The sequence below is a fragment of the Macaca fascicularis genome, chromosome 16 (genome assembly GCF_037993035.2).
Source record: "Macaca fascicularis isolate 582-1 chromosome 16, T2T-MFA8v1.1".
Lineage (NCBI taxonomy): Eukaryota > Metazoa > Chordata > Mammalia > Primates > Cercopithecidae > Macaca > Macaca fascicularis.
The window spans coordinates 68943716-68957915 of NC_088390.1; the positions used below are offsets into that span (position 1 = coordinate 68943716).

A 14200-nucleotide genomic window follows, 5' to 3' on the forward strand; every position below is an offset into this window, starting at 1 on the left:
ATTTACTCCAAGAGGAAACTAAAGGCAGAGAGTTTAAATAACTTGCCAAAAGTCACATGGCAGAATCAGGATTTGAGCTCAGATGTGTTGAACTGAAGCTTGTGCTCTTGACTGCCTGGCTGTGCAGGCTTCCAGAAGAGCACGGTGTGGACTTCTGGAATTCTTGCAGCCACTCGACTCAAAAGCAGTTAGCACAGCGCTGAGCACAGGTAATAGGGCGTTTGACAAATGCCAGTGACTGTTGACAGAATGATGGACAGTGTGAATGAATGAATGAGTGAAGTGACTTCCTGTCTTGTGAGGTCTTTCTCTTCAAATGGAAGATTTCCTCATAGCCTTTGAATGCTCAATCTAATTAAGGCAAAAAGGCATCAGAGAATTGCAGGGCCTTCATTTATTAACTGTCAAGTCCAATCTGGAGGCTGTTTACGTGCCAAGGTCAGAGATCAGTCTTTAGCTGCTCTCCTCTCATTCATCTGGCCAAGCTCAGAACATAAAGTTTATTGATGCAAAACTGATTGGCAGGCTGGGCTAACAAGCTGGCGGGAACAGGGAGTATCAGAGAGTTCTAAGCCAGCGCCAGCTCAGCCTGGCTCCTTTGCTGTCCTGACTTCCCTGTGCTCTAGGTTGCAGGGTCGCACCTTTCAGAACTGAACCCCAGAAGAGCGGCAAATGCTGCCTGGCCTTTTGGCAGTTCTTATGGAGCCGAATCAAGAGCAGGAGGGGCAGCAGTCCTTATTCCTGGTTTTGTCTATTAATGTGGAAAGAGCGAGGCATGGAAGATTAGGCAGTACAGTCTTTTTTTTTTTTTTTTTTTTTTTTTAAGACAGAGTCTTGATCTGTCACCCAGGCTGGAGTGCAGTGGCATGATCTTGGCTCACTGCAAGTTCCGCCTTCCAGGTTCACGCCATTCTCCTGCTTCAGCCTCCCGAGTAGCTGGGACTACAGGCGCCCGCCACCACGCCTGGCGAATTTTTCGTGTTTTTAGTAGAGACGGGGTTTCACCGTGTTAGCCAGGATGCTCTCGATCTCCTGACCTCGTGATCTGCCCGTCTCAGCCTCCCAAAGTACTGGGATTACAGGTGTGAGCCACCGTGCCTGGCCTGTTTTTATTTGTTTTTTTTTTTTTTTTTTTTTTTTGAGACAGAGTCTCGCTCTGTTGCCCAGGCTGGAGTGAAGTGGCGTGATCTCGGCTCACTGCAAGCTCTGCCTCCCAGGTTCATGTAATTCTCCTGCCTCAGCCTCCCGAGTAGGTGGGACTACAGGCGCCCGCCACCACGCCTGGCTAATTTTTTGTATTTTTAGTAGAGACGGAGTTTCACCGTGTTAGCCAGGATGGTCTTCATCTCCTGACCTCATGATCCACCTGCCTCAGCCTCCCAAAGTGCTGAGATTACAGGAGTGAGCCACTGCGCCCGGCAGTATAGTCTTAAGACTTCACAAAGCAAAGAAATTCCTGTGTAAGCCTCATCAGGACTGGGGGTCATGAAGAGGAAGGTAACTGTCATGCCTGCAGTTTGCAGCCAACCCATTACTAAGCAGCGCCTGTCTGTGGGGAGCTCCTGCCAGTGCCTCCTCCTCCATGCCCAGCAGGAAAGAGAGGCTGGGAAGGATGCATGCGCCCCATGCCTGGCTCTACTTGCAGTGCCCCCAGGATAAAAGCCAGGAGGCAGGCCTGGCACGGTGACTCACGCCTGTAATCCCAGCACTTTCCAAGGCCTAGGTGGGCAGATCATGAGGTCAGGAGATCGAGAGCATCCTGGTTAACACAGTGAAGCCCCGTCTCTACTAAAAATATAAAAAATTAGCTGGGTGAGGTGGTACACGTCTGTAATCCCAGTTCCTTGGGAGCCTGAAGCAGGAGAATCTCTTTAACCTGGGACGCCCAGGTTGCAGTGAGCAGAGATCGCGCCACTGTACTCCAGCCTACGCGACACAGCAAGACTACGTCTCAAAAAAAAAGAAAAGGAAGCCAGGAGGTGGGCAGTCAGGAGGGGGAGGGGGACCCGGGAGCTGTGGCTTCTTCTACTCAAGATAGAGAAAGGACGGCTCCCCTGGTTATTATCAGGACCAACTGATTTTGCCTGATCTGAGAGAAAACATCCTGACCACAGGTCACTTGAAATGCCCTGTAATTCAGAAACAGTGGCTGTCCGCAGCAGACAGCCATCTAGATTTAAGTCCCCAAATTCACACACCACACCACAAAGTAAAAGTGTCCACTTACAAGCAAAAAATAACAAACTTAAACAGACAAGCCCCCAACCCACTCTCATTTCATTTCCCTTGGTTCAAGGTCTCCTCTGAGCAGGTCATCTCTCCTGGTGTGTTTGCGTACAGGCTGTGGGGGTGTGGGGAGGGAGTCCCTTTTCCTCTTAACCCAGGCAGGGCTGGCTCCAGGTTGCACAGAGCTCCAGAGACAAAACTGCTCACTGCAGAGAAGGGCAGGATCCAGCCCAAGCTCTACTCTGATGAGCTCTGAGATTGGGGGTGGTGACTTCATCTTCTATCTATGGCTTGGAACAATGATGATGACCATGACCCTCTGGTTTCAGTTCAGTCAATGAACACGGAGCAAACTGCTATCGTCAGGCACTAGTCTAGGGAGGTGATTCAGAAAGGCTCCCAGAGACCCACACGCCAATCACTAAACTAATACAACACGCTAAACGCTACATCTACAGTAGGGATAAAGTGTTTTAGGTACAGAGACATAAGGGAGTTGAGAAAAGCTTCAGAGGTTTTCAAAGTGGTTTCCAGACCATCATTGGCCAGCCTCACCTGGGAAGTTGTTAGAAATGCAAATATCAGCTCCACCCCAGACCTGCTGAATCAAACATTCTGGGGGTGGGGCCCAGCAATCTGTTTGAACAAGCCCTCCAGGTGATGATGATGCAACCTAAAGTCTGAGAATCATGTAGAGGTTGGAAAACTACGTTGCAACCAGCAACCTGTTTTTGCAAATAAAGTTTTATTGGAATATATCCATAATCCTTCTTTTAGATATTGTTTGTGGCTATTTCCCTTTTAAACAGCAGAGTTGGGAGTTACGACAGAGACAATACGGCCTGCAAAGCCTGATTCTGCCAAATAACTAGACTAGATTTCCCATACAGGGAGCATAGCCTAGATTTTTTTTCTTTTCTTTTTCTTTTTTTTTTTGAGACAGAATCTCACTGATAACGCAGGCTGGAGTACAGTGGTGGGTTCTCAGCTCACTGCAACCTCCACCTCCTGGGCTCAACTGATCTCCCAACCTCAGCCTGCCAAGTAGCTGGGACCACGAGCATATGGCAACATGCACAACTAGCTTTTGTATTTTTTTTTAAAGACGGAATTTTTTTTTTTTTTTTTTTTTGAGACAGCGTCTAGCTCTGTTGCCCAGGCTGGAGTACAGTGGCGCGACCTCAGCTCACTGCAAGCTCCACCTCCCTGGTTCACGCCATCCTCCTGCCTCAGCCTCCCAGGTAGCTGGGATTACAGGTCCCCGCCACCATGCCCAGCCAATTTAAAAAACATTTTTAGTGCAGACAGGGTTTTAGCATGTTGGCCGCAGGGGGGCTCAGTCTCCTGACCTTGTGATCCACCCGCCTTGACCTCCCAAAGTGCTAGGATTACAGGTGTGAGCCACTGTGCCCGGCCCAATAATTATTTTAAATAATTACTTTTATTTTATTATTATTATTTTTGAGACAGGGTCTCACCCAGAATGGAGTGCAGTGGTGCCATCTTAGCTCACTGCAACCTCCGCCTCCCAGGTTCAAGTGAATTCTCCTGCCTCAACCTCCCAAGTAGCTGAAAGTACAAGCACGTGCCACTACGTCCAGCTAATTTTTGTAGTTTTAGTAGACACAGGGTTTCATCATGTTGGCCAGGCTGGTTCGAACTCCTGGCCTCAAGTGATCCACCCACCTTGGCCTCCCAGAGTGCTGGGATTACAGGAGTGAGCCACTGCGCCCAGCCTAAATTACTTTAAAAAATGGGATCATAGGCAGGATACGGTGGCTCCTGCCTGCAGGCGGGCAGATCACTAGGTTAGTTCCAGACCAGTCTGGCCAACATTGAGAAACCCCATCTCTACTAAAAATACAAAAAATAAGCTGGGTGTGGTGGTGTGCACCTGTATTCCCAGTTACTTGGGAGGCTGAGGCAGGAGAATCACGTGAACGCGGGAGAAAGAGGTTGCAGGGAGCCGAGATCGCGCCATTGCACTCCAGCCCGGGCGACAGTGCGAGACTCCGTCTCAAAAAAAAAAAAAAAAAAAAAAAAAAAATTCCTCTAGCCCAAATCCCTCCATCACAGAAGCAGTTGGAGGAGCTTGAAAAGGTTAGGTAACAGGCCCATGAGGCTTGTCTGTGGAAAGAGCTAGGCTGCAAGACACCTCTGACTCCGTTGAGGGCTTTCTCTTACTCTCCTTTCCCTATTTAAGACATTAAATCATTTAAGACAGTGTCATTTGGTCCGGCACGGTAGCTCACGCTTGTAATCCCAGCACTTTGGGAGGCTGAGGTGGGCGGATCACCTGAGGTGATTGGAGACCAACCTGGCCAACATGGTAAAACCTAGACTCTACAAACAAACAAACAAACAAACAAACATATATATATATAAGCAGGGCGTGGTGGCACGTGCCTGTAATCCCAGCTACTCAGGAGTCTGACGCAGGGAGAACTGCTTGAACCCAGGAGGCAGAGGTTGCAGTGAGCCAAGATCGCACCACTGCACTCCAGCCTGGGCGACAGAACGAGAGTCTGACTCAGAAAAAAATAAAGTTTTAAAAAGGCAGTGTCATTTGATGGAGTTGCTTTCTTGATCGTTGGCTGCAATTAAAGACCTACCCTCACTGGCTTTTGTGTTGCCTTGGACGGGCTCTTAGGTTCTCCCGCCCTATCAGGCAGTAGAGGCTGGCCTCGAGTGGTAGTCCTCCATCTTGCCCTCTCTTCCTACCCTCTACCCCCCACCCCCTGGCTGCTCTCCTCTCTCCTTCCAACACTATTCTCTTTGGGAATATGCATGTCCAACTTCCCAAGCAGTCTGGGATCTGGAGTAAGACGACTCTTGGTTTAATGGAGTTTTTCCACAGGCTTGAATGTGCCCCAAGGGTTTGGAAGGTTGGAGAACTAACAAAAAGCAAAGCGCCATCCTGTGTCGTTTTGGCAGGTCTGTGTTCTGGTAATATATGGAAGAATTTAGAGAAGAACGAAGAAATAAGGACAGAAACTCCACTTGGGAGTACTTGTTTAACCCTGAAAAAGTTCAAGGCTGTTGTTCAAGGTCTGAATTTTCCCCTTGAGATTCGCTTGTAGTCCTTAAAGTCATCTTCAGACATCTGATCAAGGCAGCATCCGCGGAAAATTATAAGGTGGGTGGCTGCACCGGAGACTGTCCTGGCTCAGGGGAGCCGGTGAAGAGTGTGATTTTTTCCCCTTGGCGCTGCGCGATCAGAGTGGGTGCCCTCTGCTATGCAGGAAGCCCTCCTTGCCCACTAGATAGTTCTCATTCCTCAGGAGATATTCTGTCAGGGGCCGGCGTGTTTCTCCGTCTTGGCACTTACCCTCAGACCCTCCTAAGTACCTGGGAGGGCCGTTTTTTTCATCGGAGGTTGAAATGGAACCTCTCCCTGGGTGCCCGGGGACAGTGCCTTGGGGGCAGCGCCCCTCCTTCCGGAGGGCAGCATCCCGGCGGGGGCGGGGGCTCGGCTTTGATCCCAGGGCACCTTTTGTCCCTGGAGACGCTCTGCTAGCCAGGTACGTGGAGTGCAGCCCGCCCTCCGGGGCGCCGCGCGGGGCTGGGGTGGGCCGGCTGCTTCGGGGAGTGGCGGCCGCGAGTCCGCGAACGCAGGTGGGCGCCGTCGCCTCACTAACCGGGCGCCTCCGGGAAGTCCGGGTGGGGTCCGCCGCTCGCACATAGGATTAGCGTCTTCTAAACTCCATCCCTGGGAAAAGCCGCCGCACTTCTCACCCAAACTCGCGGAGCCGAGGGGTTGGGCTGGGGTTGGGCGGGCGCGGGGGCCGGCGAGGCAGATCCAAGAATGGGTGGACCTGGGCGGTCAAGCCCCTCCAGCGCCGGCCCCACTGCCCCGGCCCGGGCAAGTCCAGCGGGGCGGGGACCGGTGACAAAGGCGGCGGCAGGTCCTCCAGGCCTCTGGCCTCCGGCAGTCGCAGGGCGCCCCCGGCCGCCCGACCTCCCCTCGCGTCGCGGCCAGTCCGCCGGCGCCGCCCGTCACCCGCCCTCAGCCGCCCGGCGAGGCGCGGCCTCCTCGGTCGGCGCGGGGTCCCCTGGTTAACCCCTGCCCGGCAGCGCGGCCGCTGATTGGAGGAGGCGGGGCGCCGGGGCAGCGGGGACCCCCCCCCCAACCTTCCTCGTCCCCTCCCCCTCCTCCCCCACTGTCGGCGCTTCCCCCACCCCCCCCCAGGACCCCCCCTGCCTCCCAGCCGTGCAAATCTCGCGAGGAAACACGCGGTTTCACTAGTGTGTTTACACCGATCACTACTAATCCGGACCGAACCGATCCGGATTAAGGGGCCGGAGGCGGGTCCTGGGCACCAGCGGTTCCGACCCCCCCCGCCCTCCGCGCCGCACCCGAGTGGCCCCCAGCCGAGCGGGCCCCCACCTCCCGGCCCGGCCTGGGCCCTCCTGCGCCTCCCTTGGCCTTTGTCCGGCGCCAGGAGGCCGGTCCCGCGCCCCCCGCGGCCTCCCGGGCCCGGGCCCGCGTCGGGCGCCTGGCTCTGTACGCGAGCCCGGGGATCTGCGGCCTTCGTGCCCCCCCTCCCCCGCCCGCCCTCTCGTGGAGCCGGGCGCCGGCGGCGGCTGCCCGGGCGGGGGGTTGCGGCGTTCAGGAGAGGCCCCGGCTCCGCCCCGGGCCTGCCCAGGGGGAGAGCGGAGCGGCCCGCAGCCGGGTCGGGTCGGGGCCCCTCCCGGGAGGAGCGTGGAGCGGCGGCGGCGGCGGCAGGTGAGAGGCTGAGCCCCGGGCGGGGGAGGGCGCCAGGCCTGAGGCATTAACCGTCCCAGGGACCCCTCTGGCCTGAGGAGCCTGCGACCTGGGCCCCAGCTCGGGGCCGGCTCCGGACCGCAGCTCCTGGGCGCTGAGGCGGGAGGGGCTCCCTGAGGGCTGCGGGTTGCCGAGGGGCCGGGCCGAAGATGGGGGAGGCCCAGGCGGCCCTGGCCTGGGATTGGGGCCGGCGGCCGGAGGAGAGACGGGGGCGCCCCGGCAGCTGGAGGCCTCGGCAGCCTCCCGGGCGCCCCCGAGAGCCGGCCCTCCCTTCCTCCGTGACAGGTGGGCCTGGAGTTGGGGAAAGTTTGGAGCCGGCGAGGGGCGCCGGGACCAGGCCCCGTCGCCCCTGCTTCCCGGCTGTTGGCTGCAGGGAGGATCCTAGTCCAAGGCCCCGCTGGAATTAGACGGAGTGGCTATTTCCTTAACATGAGTTGACATTAAACGGAATAACCGCCGGGGCGTCATTTTCCGGGCCGGGCCTGGGGATGGATAGGTTTGGGAAATGTTGCGAGAGACCTTGGGGTTTGGGAGAGACTGCAACCTCTGCCATTCCGACCTCGATTAGGGCAGGGCAAGAGGCGAGGAAGGCCACGGGGGAAACTCATTCCCCCAGTCTTTTTTTTTCCTTCTTTTTCTTTTTATAAAGATGCATTTCAACCTTTCTGAGAATTTTCTAATTCTCTCTCTAACCTGCACTTGCTTGTGTGGGTGAAACTTTAATTTGTCACCTTTTCATTCCCCTTTGCCCCAGGCTCTCAATCCAGGAAGGGAAATGAAACTGAAGGACTTGTAAGGGGGTTGTTACTGGAGATTGTGGAGTTGTTGGATTGCAGAGGAGAATGTTCGATTCATTTTTTCAGTAACTTTAAAATCACACCAACCATTCCAACTACTTAATAATGTGTTCGAAGGGGTTCTATGTAATGATGTATGCTTCTTTTCCACTGTTAATTTTAAAGGGAGGTTTTCAATGGGTCGTGTAGGAGTTGGTCTCTTGCAAAGGATGGACATATTTGCTGAAAGTAGCCTGTGCATTAATTGGTTATGGAAGTTTAAAAATGGTGTCCTCCTGCCCCTCCCTGCTTGGAAGAAGGGCTAAAAGCAGATGTCCAGAATCAAGAGAAACCTACTGCAGGGAGTGGTCAGAAAACGATTTTTTAAAGGGATTGTTATGGAGCTATATTAATTTCCTGAGTGAATGGAGGTGGATGGTTTCACCGTGGGCTCTCTATTAAATTTAAAATAATTAATTCCTTTTCTCATGAGCTACTGTGAGCTCTTCAGAGAAAGGAGCTGTATTATAGTGTTTTTGCAGTTATTTGTAGCTTCTGATTCATCCTATATTCTTTTGAAATTATTGTCAATGGTTTATATTTTTAGTTTAAGGACTATTTCCTGAGTGGGAAATAAATATCTGAAGATACTTAGCTAGATTCGAAGGCTGATAGAAGGAATTTTCTTTTTGCAGGCTAGTTCTTGTTTTGTTTTTTCCCCTGTGCTCAACTTTGTTACAGAGATTATATGAAGGGTTTGAGGGGTTTATTTTTGCTGTTAAAATCAGATCAGAACTAGGGAAGAATAAGTGACTGTCATAGAAGAGGACTTCTGAGCTGCTTTAGATGTTTTAAATGTATTACTGTTTGATGCAGCACATAGTAGTCTACCACTCGTATGCTGTATTTACTTGAGATTTAACTGCATTTGATCATTCAGTGAAATAATTACTATGAGTTTTGTTCTACAAAAAATTGCCGCCTCACATATTAGTATTTATGGTTTCACAGCCTACTTTTTTCTTTTTCAGTAGAAATGATGGAAGAATTGCATAGCCTGGACCCACGACGGCAGGAATTATTGGAGGCCAGGTTTACTGGAGTAGGTGTTAGTAAGGTGAGTAAAATGATGATAATGAACACTATTCATATTCTGATTTAAACACATTTTTTAAATGATTAAGAGCAACTTGGGTAGGCCCTTCTGATAGTTTGCAGAGGAGATGATTTGGGTCTTAATTTCAGTGAACTTTTAGGTCCTACTAGTCATTCCAGTAGTCATTTAACATAGTAGGTTTGAAAATGTTCTATATGGGAATATATGTTTCTTTTTCCTGGCTGGTATAGGAGAGGTTTCTCATAGTTCTTGTTACAAGGAAACTAACAGGATGTGTGTATAGATTCTATGCCATATTTTGTTAAAACTTGTCAGTCATTCAGAAAGAAAATTATAAAGCATTGCATAGCTTTGTTACATTGGACTTTGGAGGTAGTTACATGGTAGAGTTTTGAAAAATTGGCCTCTGTGAAGTCTGCAGACTCTTTACTGGTTGCACCCTCAGACTGGTTTGTTGCTCTTCTCATTCTTCCTTCTTAGTTTTTATTTTTGTTGCAGGAGCATAATATTAGATTAGGCCCCCATTAATGGGCACCTATGAAGTTAAGCAATGTTACAGTTTCCTATGCGTGCTTTTGTACCCACTGGTCCACCCCTCTGCTCTCATAGGATGATTTTACAATGTGTAAAATGTTTGATTTTAATGCAGTATGCAAAGTATATTTACAATATTTTATTTAAAAGCTTCATTGGTCCAAGATCACATTCCTTGGGCTTGAGGTGTGTGAATGTATGAGCTATTGAGTTTTTTTTTTTTTGAGACATAATTTTGCTCTTGTCGCCCAGGCTGGAGTGGAATGACGTGATCTCAGCTCACTGCAGCCTCCGCCTCCTGGGTTCAAGGGATTCTCCTGCCCCAGCCTCCTGAATAGCTGGGATTACAGGCGCCCGCCACTACGCCCAGCTGATTTTTGTATTTTTAGTATAGACTGGGTTTCACCATCTTGGCCAGGCCGGTCTTGAACTCCTCCCCTCAGGTGATCCACCCACCTCGGCCTCCCAAAGTACTGGGATCACAGGCGGGAGCCACTGTGCCTGACTGAGCTTTTGATCTTTAACCAATGTGATACAACATTTCTTTCTGTACTTTTCAAGAAATCCTGTCTCATGGTAACCTGGGTGTTGATCTCGTGCTCAGTTAATAGCTTCTCCAAGGAGAAGGCGTGTTGAGGTTTAGTTGGAAAAATGGGCTTCTTTGATGGGTCTCACATTTTGGTGAGCTGGGATAGCTTGATAGGGTTTCGTTTTTTTTGTTTTTTGTTTTTTTTTGAGACAGAGCCTTGCTCTGTTGCCCAGGCTAGAGTGCAGTGGCACGATCTCGGCTCACTGCAACCTCTGCCTCCCGGGTTCAAGTGATTCTCCTGCCTCAGCATCCTGAGTAGCTGGGATTATAGGCATGCACCACCACACCTGGCTAATTTTTTTTTATTTTTAGTAGAGACGGGGTTTCTCCGTGTTGGCCAGGCTGGGTCTCGAACTCCTGACCTCAAGTGATCTGCCCGCCTTGGCCTTCCAAAGTGCTAGGATTACACGCATGAGCCACCGCACCCAGCCAGCTTGATACTTTTTGTTTATTCAACAAATATTGAGCACTTGCTGTATGCTAGGCATTGTGCAAGATATTAGGGCTGATGCTTGAGCACAGTACCTCCACATCTGCAGTTTGGGGAGAGCGAGATGATACCGTGATGAGATCTGTATTACAGCTGTAACAAGGTGCTGTGGGAACACAGGATTTGTTACATATTCTTAATTTCTTTGGCCACTTAGACAGTTTTACTTTTGTGGCACTTTAGAGTGGCTGTACTCCTGGACATTGTATATTGAAGTTGCATGTACAAATGTAAACTCTCTGATCTAGGTGAAGTAGCTTCAAGTAGAAGTGAGCAATGTATTTGAATACTAAATTGATCTCTAAATGACCTCTGATTTGTCTTTTCACTTGAAGATTGAGCATAAGGCTAATATCCAGATCTGTCTGTTTAAATGGTCCCCCGACACCCCCCCTCCCCCATCCTGTAAGTCAGTAAGTTTGTATTCAAATTGTACATAGTTTAAGCTCACTGATCTTTGTCATTAGGGTTGTTGTTCTGTTTTTAGGTTCTTGATGGCTGTATCCAAGTATACTTTTGATGGAGTGGGGCATAAGTGATAAGAATGAGTGACATTCAACATGTTGCTGTCTAGCCCCAGCTTAAAATCATGTAACTAAGGTATCAGAAAACTTTAATACAGTAGCCTATCTGTTTAATAGAAAATTCTGCCTTCAACATAGAAAGAAGTTCTCTGTACAGAAAAAGAAATTTACCTATTTCCAGTTTTTTTCTTTGTTTTTGAGAGGGTCTCACTCTCTAGCCCAGGCTGGTGTGCAGTGGCAGGATCTCAGCTCACCTCAACCTCCACCTCCCAGTCTTAAGTGATTCTCCTGCCTCAACCTCCCAGATAGCTGGGATTACAGGCCTGCGGCACTAGCACACTGTTAACTTTTGTATTTTTAGTAGAGATGGGATTTTACCATGTTGGCCAGGCTGGTCTTGAACTCCTGACCTCAAATGATTCACCTGCCTGGCCTCCCAAAGTGTTGGGATTACAGGCATGAGCCACTCACTGCACCCAGCTTTATTTCCAGATGTTTTTATTCCATTAGTTGTTTGTTTGTTTGAGACAGTCGCTCTGTCGCCTAGGCTGGAGTGCAGTGGCACAATCTTGGCCTCCTGCAATCTCTGCCTCCCGGGTTCAAGCGATTCTCCTGCCTCAGCCTCCTGAGTAGCTGGGACTGCAGGCACCCGCCACCAAGCCCAGCTAATTTTTGTATTTTTAGTAGATGGGGGTTCCACCGTATTGTCCAGGCTGGTCTCGAACTCCCAACCTTATGATCTGCCTTTCTCGGCCTCCCAAAGTGCTGGGATTACAGGCGTGAGCCACCATGCCCGGCTTCAGTAGTTGTATGTTATTTTGATATTTCCAGTCATGGTTAGTATTGTTGATTACAATGAATTTGTTACTTGAGGACTAGCAGGAGAGTATTTTTTTTTTCCATAACAAAGAAACTTGAAGAAAAAAATTAATTCTGTAGTTTGCAGAGCTGGGAAAATAAAATCTCCATTTTGTATGACTTCTTTTTTTTTTTTTTTTTTTTTTTTTTTTTTTTGTGCAACGGAGTCTCGCTCAGTGGCCCAGGCTGGAGTGCAGTGGCCGGATCTCAGCTCACTGCAAGCTCCGCCTCCCGGGTTTACACCATTCTCCTGCTTCAGCCTCCTGAGTAGCTGGGACTACAGGCGCCTGCCACCTCGCCCAGCTAGTTTTTTGTATTTTTTAGTAGAGACGGGGTTTCACCGTGTTAGGCAGGATGGTCTCGATCTCCTGACCTCGTGATCCACCCGTCTTGGCCTCCCAAAGTGCTGGGATTACAGGCCTGAGCCACCGCGCCCGGCCTTTTTTTTTTTTTTTTTTGAGACAGAGTTTCACTCTTGTTGCCCAGGCTGGAGTGCAATGGTGCAATCTCAGCTCACTGCAACCTCCGCTTCCTGGGTTCAAGCAATTCTTCTGCCTCAGCCTCCCAAGTAGCTGGGATTACAGGCACGTGCCACCATGCCCAGCTGATTTTTTGTATTTTTAGTAGAGACGGAGTTTCACCATGTTGGCCAGGCTGGTCTGGAACTCCTGACCTCAGGTGATCCACCTGCCTCGGCCTCCCAAAGTGCTGGGATTATAGGCGTGAGCCACCGTGCCCAGCCTTTGTATTACTTCTTTTACCAGTAAGACATTGTACCTCTCAGACTGTTGATTTGAAATGGGGGTGTGGAGGGGATGATGATACTGGGAGAAAAGGGTGTTTTTGGAAAAACTCCCCTCCCTGGCTTTGAATTCTCATTTCGGATCCTTATTTCTCAATGAGAATATCACACCGTGTTAGGGCCGAGCACAGTGGCTCACCCCTGTAATCCCAGCACTTTGGGAGGCCGAGGCAGGCAGATCATGAGGTGAGGAGATCGAGACCATTCTGGCTAACACGGTGAAACCCCATCTCTACAAAAAAATACAAAAAATTAGCCAGGCGTGGTGGCGGGTGCCTGTAGTCGCAGCTACCCGGGAGGCTGAGGCAGGAGAATGGCGTGAACCCAGGAGGCGGGGCTTGCAGTAAGCCGAGATCACACCACTGCACTCCAGCCTGGGCGACAGAGCAAGACTCCACTCCGTCTCAAAAAGAAAAAAAAAAAAAGAGTATCACTGTGTTGATGACAGCTTTGTTTTTTGAAGATCAAAAAATATTTCAGCCCCTGCATCTCCAAATGAGAGAGTAGAGTGACTTCCCTGTGATGGTGCCATCTAGTGGGACTGGTTCAGCCTCTTGGGCTGTCTCTTGAGTTTCTCCTAACTATTCATAACATTTTCAGTACTTTTTGATGTCCATAGAAGGAAGAAAGTCAGTGCCACTGTGGATTCTTTCCTAGTGGACAAGAGTGTTACAAGTAGCTACAGTCTTTGAACTTTCTGGTTATTGTAAATCTTCTGTTGTATAACTTTCAAGTTTTTTTCCACCTGCAAATTAGATACACACTGCATTACTTAGACTAAAACAAAATGGCCAAATCTCCACATCTATTACTTATATTTAAGTGGCTCATTACCTATATTTGGGTTTTTAATTTTTTATTTCTAATTTTCTTGCATAGTGCAAATTTTTAATTTTCTTGCATAGTGTGTTTATATGTACTCAGTTTCTCAGCATATTTACTTCATAATAATGTTAAACCAAGGTCATTTGTTTTGGATTTTGGGATGCACTATTTGGTTTTTGTTTAAAAGATTGACATTTTCTGTCATTCATGAATTGATGAGGGGAAAGTAGTGTAATGTGCACCGAAAAGTCTATAGTGGCTCCCTAGTCTAGCTGCCCCTTTTTAGGAGGACCTGGAACCATCGTCTTAGCAGTTTTGAGGTGATAAGGTTAAATTGGGTTGTGAACCTAGTTCTTTTTTTTTTTTTTTTGTTGAGATAGAGTCTTGCTCTGTTGCCCAGGCTGGAGTGCAGTGGCACGATCTCTGCTCACTGCAAGCTCAGCCTCCTGAGTAACTGGGACTACAGGTGCCCACCATCACGTCTGGCTAATTTTTTGTATTTTTAGTAGAAACGGGGTTTCACTGTATTAGCCAGGATGGTCTTGATCTCCTGACCTCGTGATCTGCCCACCTTGGCCTCCCAAAGTGCTGGGATGACAGGTGTGAGCCACCGCGCCCAACTCCTAGTTCTTTATGTCTTGTTGACCTGACATGTGAGCTGTCCTACCTCTTTTTTTTTTTTTTTTTTGAGATG

The 14200-nt window shown here is 49.6% G+C and overlaps 1 protein-coding gene across 12 annotated transcripts in view; it reads left to right on the top strand.

Annotated features, from left to right (window-relative positions):
* Positions 1-6488: 6488 nt before the first annotated feature.
* The window catches only part of TLK2 (tousled like kinase 2), a 143150-nt gene continuing 135438 nt past the window's right edge, over positions 6489-14200 (top strand). For 3 of the 12 annotated variants that reach the window (XM_065531820.2, XM_015438676.4, XM_015438680.4), the window contains exons 1-2: positions 6489-6952; positions 8799-8884. Coding sequence is in view for 8 of the 12 variants with exons in the window: in XM_015438676.4 (XP_015294162.1) it covers positions 8804-8884 (81 nt within the window). In the remaining 4 variants the exon portion in view is untranslated. Of the gene's footprint in view, positions 6953-7026; positions 7277-8798; positions 8885-14200 lie in introns of those variants that run through there. The other 9 variants (XM_074020064.1, XM_065531819.2, XM_065531818.2 and 6 more) reach the window with 6 other exon arrangements.